The 21,556-nt window shown below is 41.0% G+C and overlaps 1 protein-coding gene and 1 long non-coding RNA gene across 5 annotated transcripts; one reads left to right on the forward strand and one right to left on the reverse strand.

The window, feature by feature from the left end:
- Positions 1 to 465: 465 nt before the first annotated feature.
- Positions 466 to 20,523, reverse strand: LOC310907325. Of its 4 annotated transcripts, none has more exons than XR_014589600.1 (4): positions 20,404 to 20,523; positions 13,389 to 13,574; positions 7,901 to 8,047; positions 466 to 1,168 (listed from the first exon to the last, which is right to left on the reverse strand). It is a non-coding gene; the product is annotated as an uncharacterized lncRNA (long non-coding RNA). The 4 variants fall into 4 exon arrangements; XR_014589601.1 differs by lacking the exon at positions 466 to 1,168 and adding an exon at positions 7,221 to 7,434; XR_014589602.1 differs by lacking the exon at positions 466 to 1,168 and adding an exon at positions 7,221 to 7,477.
- On the forward strand, positions 6,655 to 16,347 carry ATF3 (activating transcription factor 3). The gene is made up of 4 exons (XM_083857461.1): positions 6,655 to 6,759; positions 11,248 to 11,491; positions 12,391 to 12,498; positions 13,436 to 16,347. The coding sequence occupies exons 2-4, from the start codon at positions 11,252 to 11,254 to the stop codon at positions 13,631 to 13,633; spliced, it is 546 nt and encodes a 181-aa protein (XP_083713587.1). The 5' UTR covers positions 6,655 to 6,759; positions 11,248 to 11,251; the 3' UTR covers positions 13,634 to 16,347.
- Positions 20,524 to 21,556: the final 1,033 nt, after the last annotated feature.

The raw sequence follows: 21,556 nt of genomic DNA on the forward strand, positions 1-21,556 counted from the left end.
CAAACTTCCCTTCTAAACTTGAGCTTGGCATTTTAATAAAACCCCATTGGCAATAACATTTTGTCTGGAGAGAAAAACTTGAGTTAGGTTCTCACATCTGGCTGAGTGGGGTGAAACTTGTGCCTTCTCTTTCTTGAGGAAAAATGATGCAACCACACACTGATCAACTGTGCTGTTTGGGGAGCCTTACTCTGATGTCTCTGACTCAAGCTGTCCTAACCTGAAGTTTCGAGCCGATTAGAGAGTAAACCAGATGGTGCCTGACTTTTCAGCCCTGTGGTGAGGACATGTCCTGGACAAGGGGCATCCTGCAGTCTGCTTTTCTCTCTCTGTAGCCATCCTGCTTCTAAGAGTCACTGCAGAGAAGATGGACCCTACCCCATCATGGATAACGTTCCCTGCCAGATTGGCATCACTTGGGAAGCCCAGGTGGGTGTAGTGTCACCCTGCAGCTTCCTCTGTTGCTGAGGTTGCCTTAGCAGCAGCCTCCTGTGCCCACAGAGCAATGAGGGTTTGGGTTCAGAGAATGCTTTTGTGATTGCAATCAAGGCAGTGTCATTTTAAAGCTGTCTGCAGCTCTATCGGTTTGATTTTATTTACACTTTGTTCTCATTATCTGGGCAAGTTACTGTACAGCCAAAGCCAAAAAAAAAAAAACAACCAAGGAAGATAAGAGGCTGAATGAAAGTTATGATCATTCATGTGGTCCTTTCATGGCAAGGCACATGTGAAGTAGGTGAGAGGACAAATGATAAGCACAGTGAAAGCTGCAGTGGCAGCCTTGTTTTAATATTCTGTAGGTTGCAATCTGTGCCATGCAGCACTTTTATTTGAAATGGTATTTATGGAGGAATCAATGTTTAATAATTTGAAATGTGCATTTGTAATTATTATGACAAATTGTAATTTGCATATTTACCAGACAGATGAGAAGAGCTGTTTAAGGTATCATAACTGATATTAAATTCCAGAGTGTTCGTTATATATGTGCACAGTTCCAAGGACAATCAATAAGAAGAGCTGGTTTTTATAGGGGGTATGTGTGTGTGTGTTTACATTTGTGTGTAGCAGCATGGTTAATTCCATAATGTGTCCAAAATGCTTGTAACTTAGCACAGTAAAAATAGATGTATTCTCTCTTTTGCTTCCTCTCATCCTTGGTGTTCACCTGGAATACAAAAAGGACACAAACCATAATTACATTACTCCACCCAAAGGGAAGCACACACCTTCAGCAAGTAATTCCTAGCCTTTCTTCCAAGTTATTTCAAGAAGAGAGTTTTGTATGCTGAGAACCAAGTGTGACTAAATGCTGGTTTTTCATAGTGCCTGGGGGCTAAATTTATCTCTCATTGAAGCCAATGGGAATCTTTCCATTGACGTAAATAACATTTGGATCAGGTCTTAGGACTTTCATTAGTGATCATTTTTTACGTGTAAAGACATCGATGAAGTTCAGAATGAGTCTGTAACTGATCTCAAACAAAATCTGGGATGTTTTTACAAGGTGGAAAGGATGTGGAGAGGGAGATGAAAGGCAGGATCTGTGAACAAGTAGTTTTCTTGCCATGAAATGGATGGGACTATAAAGGCACTTTGAGAAGATGTAATTTACACTTTGCCTGAGGGCAGTTAAAATACCTGACCTATCATTTTGCACTTTCAGTGAAACCAGTGAGTCTGCTATGTTCAGTCTGGTTTAAGGTGTGATTCTTCCATATGGGATCTAGTGGGATCTACTTTTCTACCATCTGTTCATTGCCTGGATGTATCCAAAGAGCCAACAAATTTTAATTGCAGGTTATTGTGCTTGGCCAGCTTCTAGGCTGGTGCACAGAGTGCATCTGATTAAAAAAATCTTCAGCAAATCTTCAGCAAAAGGGAACTAAAGATATACTTTACTGGGCCAGTGTCAGGGATGTCTCTGAGCTAGAGAGAAGAGATGTTTGTATAACTTGCACCTCCACCCCACACTTCTGAAACACTCCCCATAACAATGACTGACAATCTTCTGGAACATTAATTTAATAAAATTCATGGTAACGTTGTGCACCACAATCTGGTCGTGAAATGTACATGTTGCACCCAGTGATAATTTTGTTATCAGTGCCTCCATCTCATTAAGGGAGAAGCAAAAAGGAAAATGACAGAAAGCAAAAGAGAAATTGAAAATCGCACATTTAAATTTAGGAAGCTTCCAGGCAAAACCAGAAGGAACAATGGGAGAAAAAATTCTGGGAAGAAAGGAACAGAAAAAAGGGGGATGATGAAATCCAGGGATACAGGGAGGGAAAAGAGAAGTGAGAAGAGTAGAAACAGGGAAGTGGCAAAAGAAAATGAGAAGCTGCTGTTTAAAAGAAATGGGAAAGGTGACTTACAGAAATAAAGCAAAAGAGAGTAGGGAATGTGATTTTTAAAGGAGAGGCTAAATGAAGAGAATGGATTTAAAGGAACTGTGATGGGAGAAGGCAGTAAGGAAAGAAAGATTAGCTGAGGAGAGAAAAACAAAGAGCAAAATAATTTTATCTTCAGTGTTAAAGAATAAAAGCAGTTAAGACAGAGCACCTATTTCCCTCCACAAAACATATATTCATCTGCTCATCTGCTTGAGAGGTATTAAATGTAAGAGAGTAGCAGGGTTTGCCATACAGTCTCAGTGAGAGTCAGTTCTCTAACCCTGTGGTTTTTAACTCCCATTTTTGGACCTTTTAGGTCCATAGAGATCCAATCCTTCCAGAGTGAATTTTGTCCTTGCTGCTGTAAGTTTGGAGGTTTTTTATTCTTTATTTTATACTTTTTGGAGGAACCCTTGGAAGTACCCCAGAGATGCCCAAAGTGTCCCCAGACAGCTGCTGAAAAACTCTGGGCTGGGTGGAGATGGCTGACGCTACTTCTGCTACTGATTGCTCCCACAGTTCAAGCAAACCTACATGCTGGAAAAACTAGCATGTTTTTCCATACTAGTCCCGAGTTTCAACCCTGGTGTTACTCCACTCAGATGGGAAAATTATCTCAAAATTAGTGCATGATTTGGTGAAGAGGGGAGTCTTGCCACATAGATTCAGACCTGAATGTACCACATAGCAAAAATTATGATGAAGGTTACTTCCTATCACAGAAGTAGAGAATATTTCAGGCAGAGTCAGGAAAGCCTGATTCTGTGCAGATTTTACCACATGATAGCTCTGAATTATGGAAACCTATTTCTCTTTATGTGTGCTGTGCAGGGAAAGATATGTCTTGTGAGGGTTACTGTAATTTCAAAATTTAAAACAATTCAAACCACAAAACACACAGAGAGGCAGGTTTTACTCACGTTATCACTACACATTTGATTTATTTACATCTCATTATATTGTCATCAGACTGAACAGGTTTAATGGAACTGTTTGACCAGAAACCAACATAGGATCTGGATGGGATGTGGAGATTTTAATTGCATTGCTCTGACTGATGTCCTGCAGTGGCATAAATGTTGGGACAGGAGAAAGTTTCTGCTGTGAGATTGGGAGTCTGTTCCTCTGTATGATGGTGTCTGTAGCTCTTTTTGGTAATGAGACAGACATATTTTAATTTTAATCAAATATCCATAGTGTGTGAAGTAGTGTCAAGGGATGTTAGAGGCAGGAATTGGTCAGAAAGAGGTAAAGGAAAGAATTCTTTTTTCCACACTGGAGACTCCTGAAGGGCTGCAAGGACCACACTGTGGAGTGGTATTCACCCTCCTTTCTCTGCAGAGGGAAAATAACCCAGTACACATCAATCTGAGCGATGAGCTGCTGTACCTGGCTTAAGGGAAACAGAAGTTAAGAACATGGATGTTACCTCTGTCAACAAAATGCTGTTTCAGGGGAACTGTCCCCTGCAGTTTGTGACAAAAGAGAGAAATTAATTGGAAAATGTTCAGGGGGAGGCAAATGAAAGACACTTTGTGAGATGGAAAATTAAACTGGCAAGAACATCAGAACATCTGGTGGCTGTACTGGGTGTTATTTTAACTTCCTCATAGTCTTAGTTTTTTTTATTATTTTTATTTTTTTTAAACTGAGGTGTGATCCAATGTTGTTACTGAGATTAACTTAGCTTTGGTTTCAAAAGGGATCTGAATAAAACCTGTATGACACAGTGGAGCTGGGTTTATTTTTCATTGTGGTTTCATTTTCTTTTTTCACTGAAAAGTTTCAAGCCAGGACATGTTTCAGTGGCCTAATCTCAAACACGCACAGGAACAGTTTCTCTGTTTGCTTTGCAGGGAGGAGCTGGCTCCCTTCAGGAGAAGTTCAAGAATGAACACAACTGCTTTGCTGTCAGATTTTATTGCTGGTTCCAGCTCCTGGGCAATAATGGGACCAGCACTGTGTAGCAAAAATGTAGATGTCAGTGACCAACCACAACTGGATAACAACACTTGGATTTCCAAGGTACTTCTACCCACATGGAAGGAGGGAGCTGGTTTTTTGGTTTTTTTCCATTATTCTGCAACACTGCTCTGCTTAGCTGAAAATACTCTGAATACATTCCCACTTCTGATACAGCTACCTAAATAAAGACAGTTGCTAAATTGTCATAATTGCAGCAGGCACCTGTTCTTGGCCACTAAAACCGATGTTGCTAACACATTTCCACAGTGCTTAAAATTTTCCAACCAGCTATCTTTTGGGAAAAAAAAAAAATTCCACGTTTGGCTTCTGCTTGAGAGGAATTTTTTCTTTTCTTCTAGGCTTAAGAAAAACGATGCCAGCTGTCCTTGAGCACAGCATGAATTATAAAATTGTGCCTCTGAAGTAAAAAGAACTTCTTAGTCTGTACCAAGGTGAATTAAAAAGCTTGCTCTAGACCCTTCTGAAGAGCAAGGTTTTCGCCTGGCATTATACTTGACATTGATTTACCTAGATTAATAAAAATGCAGCAAATAAGTATGTTTTGATAGAGCTCAGCATGATTTATCTATAGGTGAGTGAAAAAGACAAGCTTGTGGCTCACAGGAGCTGTGAATGGAGAGCTGCCAGGTAGGTCAGAGGAGATCTCTCCTGCCCTCACAAAGTGCACTTCTTTGTTTGCAGAGAACTGGGTGCGACTGCACCTTCCACAGGAGGGAAGCCAACGTCACTGCTCCAGACTCCTTCCTTTCCCACCAGATCAGTGTTTTTCTTTCAAGAGCAGGCAACTAAATGCAAAATAAGAGTGTTCATTTTGCAAAGTTACCGGCACTTGGACATTATAAAAGCTAAGTTTTGGCATTATAAAAGCTACTACTGTCTGTGTGGCCAATTTTATATATATATATATATATATATATATATATATATATATATTCAGAAAACCACAGAAGGGAGATGCAGAGGGACTTTCAAACTACTCTTAGAAACCTGTATCCTTGACAAAATGCTCCAAGTAATTAAAGTATCCCAGAATATACCACTTGAGACATATTACCTATTATCAAAACAGATGTATTGAACATTATAAAATTAATCAACCATTTGGAGCACTTGATTGGGATATACATTTTGTATATGAAGGTATACATTTTATTTTGGTTTAGTTACAATATTTTCAAGCATGAAATGTCCTGGTCTTTCCATGCCAAATGCAGAGACTTGAAGACTGGCTTAATAGCATGTTTGCATGTGTTATATATGAAATATTATTGTACTGGATAATCCCATGCATCTGTCTTTGTAAACTTTCTGTGCCTCCCCTGGGTAAACTTTTTTTTGGTGTTTTGTTGGGATTCTTTTTAATATCTTATTTTTTAGCACGTTGAAGGCTGTTAGAAGGTAATTTCTGTCTGTTACACAAACCAAAGAAAAAAAAAAGAACTAGACAAAACCCCCTTTACCACAGCCACAACCGTATTTCCCTCTCTGCTCTAGGAACCCCCTGTTTTTTCATGAGATCATAAGGAAATAGCATGCTTCTGTGTTTTTTTATGAAAAGTTTAAAAAATACCCTAACAAAACAAACAAAACCCCCAAACAGTGTTATTTTTAGCTTTCTATAATTTAATTAAACGGGTCTTTCCTCCTCAGAGTAAAAAACGAAGCCTTCTCCTTTATGAGAAATGCACTTTTAGCTGTCATCTAAAACAGCGGGGGGAGGAAGGGGGAGGATGGCGGGACCGCGGCGGGCTGGGGGGTATGAAGGATTTATTTTTTTTCCTCTAGAGAAAGATCACACTTTTCAATCCTTTCGAAAAACACACAATTGCCACTTTTTTTTTTTTTTTCTTTCTTTCTTTTTTTATTTTTTTTTTATTTGGCCGCGAGAGGGACTTTGATTTATTGTCAGAAGCAAAACGGCCCGGAGAAAGAAACTCCGAGAGTCGTAATAAATAAGAAAGAAATAAATGAAAGGGAGAGCGGTGAAGAGGGCAGGAGAAGGGGTCTGTCGGGGTGCCGGGGGATGGATGCTGGCCCGGCTGGCGGTGCCGCTCGGTGCCGAGCCGTGCCGTGCCGTGCCGTGCCGTGCCGGCGGGGAAGCCTTGCATCACCGCCGCGGGCCCGCTTCCCTCCTCCCTCTCTTTCGGAGAGGCTATTAATAGCATGACATCAGCCAGGGACTCGCCGCCAGAGTAAATACCAGCGCTGCCCGCTGGGCTATAAAAGGGGGGTGATGCAACCCGGGCGAGCGGCAGAGGCGCGGGGAGCCGAGGGAGCCGGGGAGCCGCTCTCCCGCGCCGGGCGGCGGAGCAGCGCGGACGGCGGGGCTGCCGAGCCCCTTCCCTCCTGCCGGGAGAGCGCCGGCGGCGGGACGAAGGTAGGGGGGAGCCGGGGCTGCCCGTGCCGGCGGGACCAGGGGCTGAGCTCCGGGCGGGCGGAGGGAAGGATGCCCGCCGGGGGACCCGCGCCGCGCCGCCGGCAAAAGTTTTGGCTCCCCGGGAGAAGCCGGGCGAGGCGGTGCCGTCCCCGGCCGGGAGCGCAGGGAGAGCCCCCGGGCCCGCCGAGCTCCGCCGGAGCCCCTCGCCCGCCCGGCTGGGTGCCGGAGCGCACATCTGGGGAACCCCTGCCCGGCTGGCGGCAGATGTGAGCGCCGGGGGGAGCCCGGCCGGCCCCGGGCCCGCAGCGCCGCTCGGCACCGCGCGGTGGCGGCCGCGCCGGGGACACCGCACCGGCACCGGGAACGCGGGATGCCCCAGCGGCCGCGCCCGGGCCGGGGACACCGCGGGGACCGGGACGGGAGCGGGGGAGCTGCGGCGGGACAGAGCAGGCGATGGCAAACCCGCACTGCCGCCCGTGCAGTTATCCCTGATATTCCCACAAACCAAGGGGGAGCTTCCCGTGACAGCCAGGGATATTCACTTTCCTTTCTGCCTCGCTGTCTTGACGTGAAGTAGATCTGTTGCTAAATTGTTGCCCAAACAAATCGGGCGTGACACTTCTTTCTTTCCAACTTCTTTCTTTCCAACTTCTTTCTTTCTTTCCAACTTCTTTCCTGTTGGAAATCGATTTTCCTCCCAGTAGCAGCACTTGAGGAGCTGGGAGGCGGCAGAAAATGGTTGGGGAGGGATGTGGGATGTCAGAAAGCTTAAGGTCAACTAGCGTGCACCGAGGTTGTGAACTGCAATTGCTCTTAATGCTGTTTAAGATTAACCTCGGTGGTTATCGGGGTTTATTGCATCAGCACCAGAGGAGAAGGAATTCGCGTGAAGAAATAAAACCAAGAAGCCCAGTCAGCCATCTGCTGTTAGGCAAGAAAAAAACTGAAAGCAGTCACTTTCGATATTAAAATTAAACAAGGATATCCTCGAGTGATGGAAGTGCACAGCTAGGAAGCGTGTACCGATTTTAAAATCTTGGCAGATGAGAGGTAAAAGCTCATTGTAGATTAAAAGAATCGTCTGCAAAACAACAAACCAAAAGCAGGGGGAGAACGAATGAATAGAGTTGTTTGAACGTACCTGAATTGGGAGGGTCCCATGAGCAGTAAAACTGTTGAGGATTCCAAAAGTGAGGCTGAAGTAATGAAGCATTAACTGAGCCCGGGAACGGGCTGTGCCGGTAACAGCGCGGGGCTGGGAAGTGTTCAGCACCTCCAGGGGCAGCCACTGCAGAACATGTGCACTGAGTAAACAGAGATTCTATCAGAAAGGCCAGGATGGGATCCCGCTCTATTCCTATTCTATCTTATTCCTGCAGTTTCCCCAGCCTTCTCAAACCCAGAGGAAATGAGATAGCATAGACACAGGGACAATCTGGACAAAAACTGGGACAAGGAAAGGCAGCTTGTTGCATTTTTTTTTAAAGTAGTAGAATCTAATTTTCCTGTTTGTAAAACAATTCTAAAAACAGATTTGTTGCTCAGAAACTGCAAATCATCTGCCTTGTTTTTATGAAAAGGGAGCAGCATGTTGAGCTTACTGAGGAGCTTTGACACAAGGCTGATTATTTCTGTCATTTGTGTGGTGGTGGCTCCTGACACTCCCAGAGGCAGACTGGAAGCTGCCCCACCAGTCACTGCTCAGCAGCCCCAGTAAAGAGCCCCAGGAAAGCAAACCAGTGGCAAACAGCTCTGCAAAATGGGACTCAGCTCACAGCAGAAATCCTTACAGAAGCCTCAGCTCCCTGGTAGGCCTTCCCTCCCCATAAGTGTTGGAGCAATTCAAGGTGCATTTCAGGATGACTTGGGAGGGCAGCAAGCTGTTCAGGGAGGGGAGCAGCAAGGTCCTGCAGTCAAGGACACTTTCTCCTTCTCTGGGCACCCATCCACTCCTCTTTTTCACACTAGTGACAGGTGGGTGAGAGGATCTGAAGCCATTATAGTAGGGTTTTTTTGGTGTTTGTGGTGCACTTAGCACTAGCTCCTAGAATTCCACAATTAACACAATTTCTCAGGTGCATTCTTGGTTCCCTCTGGTGCTACCGACCTTAATTAAAAGTTCACCTAAATTAAAAAATAATTGAATAAACCAGCAGAGCTTGAAAATTATTAGCCCAACTAATTATTTTGGAGGCTGGAAAAACAGTTTTACTGCTTTAAGACTCTAGGTTGGATTGAATTGTACAGAATTAACTTTGTTGAATGAAGCCATCACCAGCATTCAAGGAGACTGAGTCAGTGAAAATAACTGAAATTTCTGCTGGCAATGAGGGATTCAGTGTCATCTGGAATTAGCCTGTTTAAATTAGTTGAATGGTTGAAGGTTGGTAAATGGTAAATAATACTGGGAGAACTTCAGCTGGAAATTAATAGGGCCATTTCTGACTTGCTGGAAAAGAGTAACTGCTAGCTTTCTGAGATTATAGGATTAAACTGTATCAGTACTTTAAATGTGACTCATGAGCAGGGGCTTTCTGAAGAGAATTACATAAATTTCCCAAGGTCTTTCTGAATAACAAATTGTTCCAAATCATTTCCCCATCTTGAATAACTACAGGTGAAATCCTGGCCCCATTGAGGTCAACAGAAAAAGTCCTTTTGATTTCACTGGGGTCAGGATTTCACCCTGAGACTCTGGGAAATGTTCAGCTCTTCTGTGGTGAGAAAGAAGTGAGGAAGACTGCAGCTGGACATGATATTTTGACAGGCAATTCACTCCCCTCTGATTTTTATGTTTACCTCACTTAGTGATCAACCAGGTTCTATTCTCATTTGCACCAGTGTGGATTTACAGTGTATTTTTAGATATCTCTGAGCAAATTCTATCTTCTTGTCAAGGCACATGACCCCAAACATTTCTTGCTGGGTTCCAGAAGTAACCTACAGGGAACTGTGCAGGTCTGGGTTGACCATGTGGCAATTTATTATCTTACCCACACTGCTGCCCCGAGGCAACTGTTTTCTTACCTGTGCTAAGTTAATTACAACTGACTTTTCTGTAATTATTGTGGTTCTAATGCAGAGTAGATAACACATACTGTAATTATCCATGCAGCTATTAAAAAAACAAAACAAAACAAAACAAAACAACCAAACAACAACAAAAGTCTACACACCAAAGAGCTGGAAAACCCACATAGTAAAATCCAATTTAACACAAGTCACTTTATGAACAAGGGAAGTATTACAATCTGTTTTCCTGTGGATTTGCACCTTTTGTCCATTGGAGCACACACAAAAGGTGCTCAGTTTTCTTCCAGACTCTTATCTCACCTCTGCTGGGTGAGAGATGGGCTGTGACCTGCAGGGATGTGTGCATCAACTAGCCCACTGTGTTTGGATGAGTGACTGCTGAGTTTTGCCTCTTTTGCCCTCAGTGGGCAAAAGTTTTCACAAAACACATAGGGGCTCTCTCCCTTCAAAATTGGATTAAAAAATAAATAAGAATTACTAAAAAGAGAAAAGTAGAGAGCACTGTTGGATAGGTTTGTTTTCTTCAGAAATCTACTATAAATGAAGTTTCTCCATGGGTTTACATTTGCATAATTCCTCTAAAGACTCTTCAATCACACTGTTTTATAGCAGCAGAAGATCCAGCCATAAATATTTAAGAATTTCAAGCCTCTCATAGAGGGCACATAAGGACAGTTTCGAATTTTACAAGAGCAAAGGAATGAAACAAACGGCTTCACATTTTTCTTGAGTCAATCCCTCCAACTCAGGCTGTGCTGTGCAGCCACAGAGCATGTAGAGACTTTTGCCTTTGTTCTAGCTCTTATTGTTAACTATTTTTCAGGAGTTTATAGTCAAATCTACAACTGTGTGTAAAACTGAGTGTGATAACTTTGTGACAGATCCTGTTGTGGTTAGCAAGTTTCAGCTTCTAGTAGAACTCATTGAGTTAAGTGTAGCTGAGATCAAGGTACGCTCTGTCCACTTGAGGCTGGAATTTTTGGTGATACAGCTCTGAAGATGAAAATGCTTTTACTCCCCTTCTATGCTTCAAATAATAATACTACTTATTTGCTTTCTGATTTTTGTTCTTATTTTCTTTCTCGTCCTATTCACTCAATTCTCATTTGCCACACACTACCGGTTTAAAACTTAACAGTATACATGCTTGCACACAATTTTTTAAATATTAAGCTTCAGAAAGATCTAGAAATTTTGTCATGTGTTCATACATATTCATACTTTTAAATACTAACTTTGACTTAACATAAAGGTGAAGGTTTTTTTGAGTGTCCAAATTCTTAACTGCTTGTCTCTGTTGAGAGATTGGGATAGACTAGGAACAGGGACTGAAGCAGTGTAAGAACTACAATATTGTTCACAGTATGAAATATACCTCTGAAAGATATTATTTGAAAGATATAACTTTCTAAAGTTGTTGAAAGACTATCAATATTATCTCTTTTTTTCTTTCAGCAAAATGATGGTTCAACACCCAGGCCAGCTATCTGCATTAGAAGTCAGCGCCTCCGCAATTGTTCCCACTTTGTCCCCTGCAGGGTCACTGGGGTTTGATGATTTCACAAATTTAACCCCCCTGGTGAAGGAGGAACTCAGGTTTGCCATTCAGAACAAGCGTCAGTTCCACAAGATGTCTTCCACTTTGGACACGGTGACTGTTTCTGAAAGGCCAATGGAAACATCCATGATGAAAACAGAGGTAGGGCTCTTTAAACAGAATTTTGGTGTGAATATTAATTCTCTAACAAAGTTTTGCCACAAGGCCAGTAATTGTATTAACTACAGAAAGCCCTCTGTACCATAGTTGTTTCCTTTTAAGCCAGCTGCTTGGCTCTCTGTTGAGTGCTTTGGGCAAACCCTCTGGTATTTCTCATAGTTGGATATTTTATTTTCAATTATGGACTACAGACAATATTTTACAGTGTTTAGAGCAAGTGCTGATCTGATTTCCCTCCCCGGTGGTGGCTGAACTGGGAATAAGTCACTGCTGAAGTTCTGTTTCCCTGAGGATAGTCCAGCAGAACTTGTGGGGGTTAAGACATGGACCTGCTATGTCCACACTGTGGTTTTGCTTAAAGATGATACTATCCATGAAAAATATTACTCTTTGAAAGTGGAGAAATAGCTTTGGTTAAAGAAAGAGTTACACCTTGGTCTGAGCCTCCACAGAAAACAGAAGGAAGTGTGTTAGTATTCCCTTTTTGGTGCTGCCTTTAATTCACTCACTTCTCGCTGCCTCACTCATGATACATCCTCCACTCTGCTCCCTGTGCCGCTCCTCCTTTTCCTCCCTGGGAAATGGAGGAGAGGTGGAGGTGTGGGAGCCTGGGGAGACATTCAGTAAGTTTTTTGAGTACCACTGATTTTAAATGAGCCATCATATAGATTACATACAACCCCACTCCATTCAGGTTTTTATTGAAATTCTTACCCTTCTACTGTATGGCAAGGTCAGAATCACATTTTTATGTAACTCACAATGTGGACACTGACAGCACTATCCATGTGGATTTTAAAAATCCAGAAGTTATCGAAATACAGTCTTGTGTTTATAACATCTTATGGATTGTGTGTATCTGTTTTTTTTTTGTGGGACAGTTTTCTCCTGAAGAGGATGAAAGAAAAAAGAGAAGAAGGGAAAGGAATAAAATTGCTGCAGCAAAGTGCCGAAACAAAAAGAAGGAAAAAACAGAATGTTTGCAAAAAGTAAGTGACTAGCTAGAATTGTTCTTAATTTGTCATCCTGCCAGGATCCAAACAGATAACATAGCCTACTGTCATAGCAAGAAATCAGAAAGGTGTCACCCAAAACTCTGTAAACCTTTAAAAACATTAGTTATGAAAAATAAACATGCCATATATTAAATCCAAATCTGGTTGAAACTAGCATAATGTGAAAACATGTAGGAGTGAAAAGAGATTGCTGTTTCAGTGACCAATCTTGTCTGTGGGGATAATTTTAATTTGAATATATACACTGAAGACAAAAATAATTTTTCATAAAATATCCACTGTGGAGAGCCTGCAAGCACCTACAAGTAATTTCTGACTTCTTTATGAACAGAGTGGTGTGTGGAAGCTTGAATTCTCTGTCCTAGAAGCCCAGCCAGATCTTCACCTCCTGTACTGTGATATAAAACTGAATTTCAGTAGCACCAGACCTGTGTCTAGGAATACAGGCCTGTATATTCCTATATCTACAGGCAGGGGGGAAAAAAGCTACATTTGTACTTTGCTGGCTTAGCATGAGTTTATAGATATGTGACCTGATGTTCTAGGGAGTTAAGGAGCAGCATAGATAATTTTGGGTCAGTTTTTAACCCAAAAAAGCTCAGAATAATTTTGCAGAAGATAGCAATAATGCTTTGGATATCTGTCATCATAAATTAATACAAGTTTTAATTTTGCTTTTCAATTTCCACTATGTTCTCTAGAGGCCAAAGGAGGTAACTCCCAGTCTGGTCCTCAGGCCATTACTGATTGGGGAATGCACAGTTCCATCATTACAGCACACTCAGTACATGTGATTTCCCTTCCAGCCACACGCTTTCCCACCAATAAAAGACTACAACTATAAGAAAAAAACAGGGACTTACTAATTTGAACTTCTCAGTGTAAAAGTTGTATCTGTGCTTTGTCCTAGGAGTCAGAGAAGCTGGAAACAATCAATGCAGAGCTGAAAGCCCAGATCGAGGAGCTGAAGAACGAGAAGCAGCATTTGATATACATGCTAAATCTGCACAGGCCCACGTGTATAGTCCGTGCACAGAACGGAAGGACACCTGAAGATGAAAGAAATCTTTTTATTCAACAGATCAAAGAAGGCACATTACAAGGTTAAGTGATACAGCAAACATGGAAATATTTATAGTGTTTTTAACAGCTACCAGAATCCATGGGGGAGTCTGACATAATGTGTAGGATTCTATTAGTCAAGAGCCTTTAGGAAGGGCAGATTGCTTTCATGAGTGGAAAGAATCATTTTGGCTTGACAACGATTCTTGCCCTTGGAAGATCTGGTCTCAATCAAATTGAAGAGCCTTCTGCCTCAAATGTAGGGTTTGCACCTGTCATACTTGCTGTTCCTAGGAGCTACAGACAACAGCTTCTGAAGTTTTAGCTCTCCGCTAGTATCCAGTATCTGCACTCACGAGGTTTGTGCTAGAACACTATGACTCCAGCAATGCACGTGGTACAGACAGCTGTGCTGGATGGACACTACTCTTCCTTGTTGCTGGTCGGGAAAGAAGACTGAGTATTTTTGAGTTTCCAGGAGGATGGTTTCTGGCAGAATGTACTGATGTGTAATGTAGCATTCTAACCTAACACACACACACACAAAAACCCCCCGTAGTTCCAACTAAGCTTTGTCATTTTATTCACAATGCTCATGTGGGTTTTTTCTGTGACTCATCTCAGTGACTGAATTTGAAGGGTCTAGTAAGTGTGACAAAGAAATGTTTCTTCCAAAACAATTGATGTAGCCTAGCTTGTATTTTATGAGCTATCACCCCAGATAATAATCCTTGGGGACTACAATTTTTCCTTGAATTGCTGAAGAGCAGCTTGTACCATCACTTACTGACTTGGTGAATTGAACCCACTGAATTGGAAAGTGGAAACTAACTGTGTAGGGGTATTGATAGAGGTTTCGCTCAAGTAAAGAATTGCAGGAGTGAATCCCAGTCTCCTGAACCTTGAAAAAATAAATATTTTTTAAATTCATCTAGGATCTAATCCTACAAGCCTTAATTCATGCTATTACCCCTCAGTCACAAAAGGTTCCATGGATTTCAGTGGGTCTGCTCATGCAGATAGCTCTTACAGGCATAAGAGCTTGGCAAAGTTTTTTCCATCCTGGTCAGGATTACTTCCTTTTGCCAGGTGACTCAGAGGGAAAAATTATGATTGTAGCTACTTTTGTTTTACGTTTGAGTGGCAACTACAGTTGATCAAAAGTGTTACTTAGAATCTAAAGGAGGCAAGAGTTTTGATGTAGTGAATAATTGTTTAATTTTTTATTAAATACTAACCTTGGATGTTTTTGGGCTGGTAGAAGAGCTGCTGGACAAAACAGTTGGAGCTATGAGTGTTGAAATTCTGATGTTTCTGTGAAATTCTCAGATTGTTTATTTCTATAAAATATACCCTTACAAATTTTTTTTGTAAAAGAAAATATTATCCTTATTTATCACTAATATCATAATGAGTAGAGCTAATAAATACTGCGAGCAAGATAAAACTGAAAACACAAGTGTTGCGCTGTCTTTTTACTTTTATCTCTTGGTGTTTAATATTATATATTCCTAAACTTCACCAGTCGTATTTGAGACACCACTATTAAAATCACTTATCCTTCATTTTTTTTGAAGATGAGGCACTGAGTGTCTTAAATGATTGGATGCAGATATTGTACCTTCCAAAATTCTGTTTTCCATCAGTGCTTGTCTGACTGTTCAATGTCACAATTTAAACAAAGCAGAATACAAGTGAAGCTTACAGTGCATAATATTTTACACCAGTTCTGCAGTGTTGAAATTGTATGTTTGTTCTAAAGGCTAAACTTGAAGATACCTCAGCCATGAGCTTCTTACCCAGCAAGTCTCGCATGAGTCCATCACATATTGTACCTGGTCCTCATATGATTGTTATATTCTGCAACAGAACTACTTAGTACCATTTCCTGAGATCTGGATATATTGTAATGTCCTATATCACATGTTAAAGGTATGTACTTCGTGTATCTGAAAAGTGAATGTATTACAAAGATGACATTCTAGGTCCAATTCTGTCTTAAGAATCCATGATCTTTCTGTATATTGGAAGGAGGTTCCATTGACTTCAGTGAGACTTTTTTTTCGTGCCCTGTAAGCAGAGTCTGGAGCCTCTGTGGCAACCTCTCTGGCTTAAAGGGCAAGTTCTATATGTGATTGGGCCAGCTGTTTACCAGACAACAGATACACATGGAGTGTGTACAATAAACTTGTCAAACAATGTTCATCATTTGACTTCTGTAATGTGGAAATACAAAACCAAGGCATCACCCCGGTATCGTACACCTTGGCTTTGCTTTTTGCCTCTCAAAAACCAGCAGACAAGGCTGTTTTTTTCATAATTGGTTATAAAGTGCTACCACAGAGACTATAATGACAGAATTCATGTGTCTCCCTTAGGGAATTTGTATGGTTGCTTTTAACCATATCGCCGGTGACGCAGGCGTCATGCTTTTGTTGCTTGGTCTTATTTACTCCGCATGCCAAATGTTAATATGGTACCACTACTATTGTCAGAAGATAATCTATTTTTATTTCTTTACATGTGCAGCCATAGCTGCTCTGTATTGCTTTTGTATGTGTGTGTGTGTGCGTGCTCCTGCACGCTGCTCTGGAAATGATGGTACTCAGGGTCACTTGAGTGTGCCCAGGAAAAGTGTTTAAACAGCTACATGGGAATGGGATGTTGCATGAGTTTTCTCGAAGTATACCTTATTCAGGAGAACCCTTAAAATGCATTAAAAAGCAGTTTGTTTTCTATTCTCAAGTTTGTTTTGATACTTTAATAAAAAAGAATTAATATATATTTATTCACGTGTCATTTAATTCATTCTACGTGTCAAGGTCCAAAAGCAACTTCATTCTCTTAAAACAACACTGAGATATTAAAAAGCAAACACTCTTTACAGGTTTGCAACAATAAGAATTTTTTTAAGTGAAACTGGTACTGTTCACTGCTTGTCAAGTTATTAACAAAGTTCTATTATTGCAAGATTGATTGTGAATTCCAGGCTAATTTCTTATTTGTGGGCTAGGGCTTAGATTAAAGGACTGGAAAATAGAACTCCTAAACTTTTCCTAACCTTGCAACCAACCAGCTGATAGTCATTTCAAGTTTCTGATTCCCTAATGAGTTTAATGCTTTTGCCACCCTGAAGCCTTAGTTTCCAGTTCTATTTCTATTGCTTTCTATAATTACATGGAAGATACTGAGGAAGTAAGACACAATTAAGGCTTTGGCTTTTTTCTCTGTGTCTGTGTATTGGTGTGTCTGGGGAGAAACATGAGGAAAGACGAACAAAATGTTCCCTCCTGCTTTTCCAAAACTGAGTATCTACACACCCAGACAGAAGTCCCTGTGTTTTGACAGCCGGTGATGTGGACAAAAACTTTTGGCTTCAATCCATTGCAAGCAGTCATAACTTGTAATACAGAGGCCAGATAGAAGGCCAGGAGCTCCAGGGATCAGGAAATCCACTGCTCTATTGCAAAATCCAGTTAAAAATATCATCTGCAAAGAAGATCTAGGCTACTCTGAGCTTGGAAATGTTCCTTATTGGTCCATCCATTTACAGTTGTGACGTCCCCATAAGTATATTCACCCTTTCATGCATTCTCCTATAGCTGCTATCAAACTTTGCTTTTAAATACCCAGTTCAACACTAAATTGGCAGATATAAAATTATCTGCCTGGCCTGGTTTAGAAAACCTTATCAACAAGATTAGAGCTACAATTTCCTGAACTGGTATTTTATATATATATATATTTTTTTTTTAATTATATGAGTTGAAAGCATGAAACCACTGTTGGTCTCTGACATATTCCTAATAGCATAGTTGGTATTCCTTGAAGAATTATATGCCATAACTTCTCCTCAGGTCTTGTTCTAGATGCTAAATCTCTGTTTCCAGACCCATGTAGACTTCAGGGCATGCTAGGCTTTACACTGTACTTTAATAAAGAGCATCTCCTATTTCTTTTCTAGCTCTTTCCCTGATATAAATGAATAAATAGTAATATTAAAGGTGGGTAGAGACAATGATTTATACAAGACTGGAAATGTTTAATGAATGGCAACAAATTTAAATTTACAATAACTTTTCTACCTGGGCCCATTAGCATTTGAAATTATTGATTAAAGGGATCATTTTGCTAAAGAAATGGGATGATTTATGACTAAAGAAAATAAAAGTGTACGATTGTTTGTTACTAGCAAAAGACTTTTGAAAATAAAATCTAGTTTGTCTTAGGGAATTCTCAAATCCAGGATGATGTGTGTATCTCACATCCATTTTCCTTGGTGGTTTTGGTTTCCCTGCCTCGTCCCCTCCAGCACAGTTCTGGTCTAGGTGCAAGTCTCACTCGCGTTGGCCATTGCCGGTTTCCATGTTTGCCCAGTGCCCCCAGCTGGAGACCCTGAGAATCACCCCGAGATTAAACGTGCAATAATATTCATTAACATAATTACTTTCTAACAGTCTTCATTAGTTTGTAAATACACCAATAGAATATTTTCATTTCTATAATAGATGCCATTCCTTTTTAAGTGTAGTTAAGACAATGAGTGACAGTATTTTTTAAGAATCCTGTTGTTTAAAATTCATTTCCTTAATGGACGCTCTGAGTCAGAACTGCTGACTCCAGGGATAAAAATAGTTATTTGCTAATTTTCAGTGCTGTTAGATCTTCAAAGCCATCACAGTTAAAAAGAGAATACACTGGAATCTATTCTTAATACAGCATCAGTTCTGGCTGCAAATATTTACTATTGCTGACAGTGATCCGTTAACCACAAAAACCCCCAACCTAATGATTTTCAGACCCCAATGTAAATGTACCAGAGCTGACACTCAGAAAAAATTATTAGCTCTATGAAATGAATAAGTAGAAAATGGGAACAAACTGAGAGAGTTCAAGCTGGAATACTTTTCCTGCTTTGAGAATTTAGCATCTTTATATTTGTAGAGTACACCAAAATAATTGGTGCACGACCATGGCCACTCAGCGGGAATGCCCACGCAGCAAATAGCAGTGTGGAATGGCAATATTTTATGTAAGCTAGCTCAGTGCTGGGAACATCCCAGTGATGACAGCAAGAATCTCAGCCCAGGCTGATTGATGCCAGCGGGAGGATGAGCTCTCCGTGCAGCCGGGGCTGGGGCTGCTGCTGCAGCCACTCTGAGGTGGCTCATCCCCAGGCAGCTCGGGTCTCGTTCTGTTCCCCAGGTTAGCACGGCACGTAGCTGCCTGCATTCCCTCTGAGCAGCCCCACTAGCTCGCTCCAAGGGCCCACCAGCCCAGTGTTCTTTCTACAGCTCTGATCAAAAGCAGCTGTCCAAGGAAGAATAAGAGCAGGGTGAGTATGCTTCCCCTGGGTGCTTTCCCACACCAACTATTTTCAGCTGGTGACTCACACAAGCTTTCCATGAATTCTTTAGGTAGTACCCTTCCACAAATCTTTCTGTCAAATGTTTTGACCAGTTTTTCATCCAAAGTACCAGCATCTGCAGTAACTTCTGGCAGCAAGTTCCATAGGGGTATCACCACTCAGAAGAAGAAAACAGTTTTTTTTTGTTTGACTCTGTTCCCAGTAGAGTTACTGTCTTAGCCTAAGCAGTCTTTTTTTTCTTGTTTTCTTGTTTGTTTATTTGTTTGGGGTTTTTTAATTTTGGCAGCCATTTTACATCCTTGATTATTTCTCTTACCCAGTTCTTTTCTGGGAAAATTGTGGCTTTTCCTAGAATAAAAGAAACCCTTTCCCTAACTGTTTCCTAACCCTTTAACATAAAAGAACTGTAATGACGTGTTGTATTCAAGTTGTGGTCAAGCCAGTGATTAATACAGAAGAATCTTGATGTTCACTGTCCCCTTCCTAAGAACTCCAGAAATGAGCTTTGCAGTTTTGATGACTGCCCAGCATTAAGTCTCACACAATGCAACAATCTATCATAATCTCAAGATTGATTGTCTTGCTGAGCAGCAATGACAAACTCAAGCCCAACTCTTCATACATGATGCTAGGACTGATTTTTCCCATATACACTAGCTCATGTTTACTTACATTGAATTTTACCTGCCATTTTAATTTCCAGAATGTAAATATAAAGTCTTCCTTCCAGTCTTCTGAAACTGCCTTTCTCATATCTGTCCTGAGTAAAGTTGTGCCATCATCAACCTTCTTGCTACATTACTCATGCTCTTACCAGACCATTTATGAAAGTGTTGAGCTGTGCAGGTCCCAGCAAAGTTTCCTGTGGAACATCACTGGATGATCTGCCCCTCATGGGAGAGTTCATGGCTTAGTTTTACTCTCTTTTCTGCCTTTTAATTACATATGCATTACATATGCATTTTCTCTATTCATAACTATTCTGTTCCTTGAAATAATTATTTGTTGAGTGAATTTACTGAAACTTCTTTAGAGGTGTCATAAAAGGCACCTACTGAATCTCCTTGACCCACACATATACCTACACTTTCCAAGAACTCCATTTGTGACCCTAAGCCTGAACTAAATTTTATAAAATCCATTCTGACTCTCTTCAAGTATTTATCTAAGTACCTACTAATTAATAGTTCCTTTATCTTAATTCCCATTAACTTGCCTCTTCAGATTACAGGCCTATAGATCCTTGGATTCTCCTGGAACCTTTCATAAGGTTTGGTGGCATATTTGACACACTCCAGTCCTCAGTACCAACAAAGATTAAGCCAGAGTGATAGTGAGAGTGTTATGCATTATTTTTAGTATTTCAGCAATTTTCCTTTTCTATTTTGTTTGAGCCTTTTACTGAAAACTCACTTGTTACAAGTCACTGATTCTTCTCAAAAACTCACCCTGTACTTCAGTTTCAGACAAACTCTCTGCTTGTTTTCTTCCCTTTGCCCTGTCCTGGAGAGGGTTCTGGCCGGGGAATGATATTTATTTCTTCAGCTTCTCAGCCCTCTGAATGTTCCCTTTGTACCCTGATCATGATTCTCACTAGACCTTTTAGCAGGTTAATTATTACTAATACATCCAAAGTGTGATTTAGTGTTCTTTTCAGTTCCTTCAGCCACTCTATTCCCCCAGGTTTCCTCTGACAGGCTTCTGCCCTAAGTGCCATCTCCTGAATATCCCCTGCCATGGGGTCTTCATTATCCTCAATCACATTTGGAGCTTTTAGAGTCTGTCAGCTACTCCAAGATTTTCTGTGACCTTAAAGAGTCATTACACATATAATTATCAGATTTTAATTCCTGCCATGCTGTGTGACTTAAATACACAAACTACCCAATGCCTCAATTCCTCCATCTGAAAGACAAGGATAATTACCAATATCATTCTTCCTACACTTTCTTCATCCCAAGGAAAATAAAACTCCTTATTTTTGAAGGCTGGGTCTTTTGAACAAGCCTTATGATGATTCACAAATTGTGTTAAGTCTCTAGAAAGCTCCTGAACAGAAGAATAAATTTTACTGCCATGTGAAACCATCCAAAACACCAGTAATTAATGGTACTCTACTCAACCCCAGGACAACTTACAGTGTTTTGGGGTCTTTTTGGTTGGTGTTGGGGGGAGTTTTTTGCTTACTTTTATTATTCTTTTTTGTTTGGTTGAGTTTTGGAATTTGGCGGGGGGGGGGGGTTGTTGTTTATGTGTTTTACACTTTCTATCTTTAACAGCAATATGGACACCACAAGTGTAAACAATCTATTAATCAAATTACATTAAAAGATAAAGGAATCCTCTGTATAAAACAAATAGAACATCAGTTACCCAGTTACAGTACAGTTACAGGCTATTTTGTAACCCAAGTGGAAAAAAAGTACATTTGGCCAATTTTCCTGCCTCCAAAGGATTTATTTTACATGCAGAATTGCCCACATGTAGAACTAAAAGCGTTCAGTCAGAGTTCTCCTGGACACCCAGAAGACACTTTCCTGTGAGGGAAGAGCACATGTGCCTTGGATGCTTTTATCCAAACCACTACCACAGTCCAAACTC

The sequence above is a fragment of the Zosterops lateralis genome, assembly GCF_965231275.1.
Source record: "Zosterops lateralis genome assembly, chromosome: 3".
In the NCBI taxonomy this organism is placed as follows: Eukaryota; Metazoa; Chordata; class Aves; order Passeriformes; family Zosteropidae; genus Zosterops; species Zosterops lateralis.

Bases quoted from the DNA above. Each gene is read 5' to 3' on its own strand.
- ATF3 (XM_083857461.1), top strand. From the start codon at position 11,252: ATGATGGTTCAACACCCAGGCCAGCTATCTGCATTAGAAGTCAGCGCC. The intron at 11,492-12,390 runs GTAGGGCTCTTT...TTTGTGGGACAG, and splicing joins CATCCATGATGAAAACAGAG to TTTTCTCCTGAAGAGGATGA. The intron at 12,499-13,435 runs GTAAGTGACTAG...GCTTTGTCCTAG, and splicing joins AAACAGAATGTTTGCAAAAA to GAGTCAGAGAAGCTGGAAAC.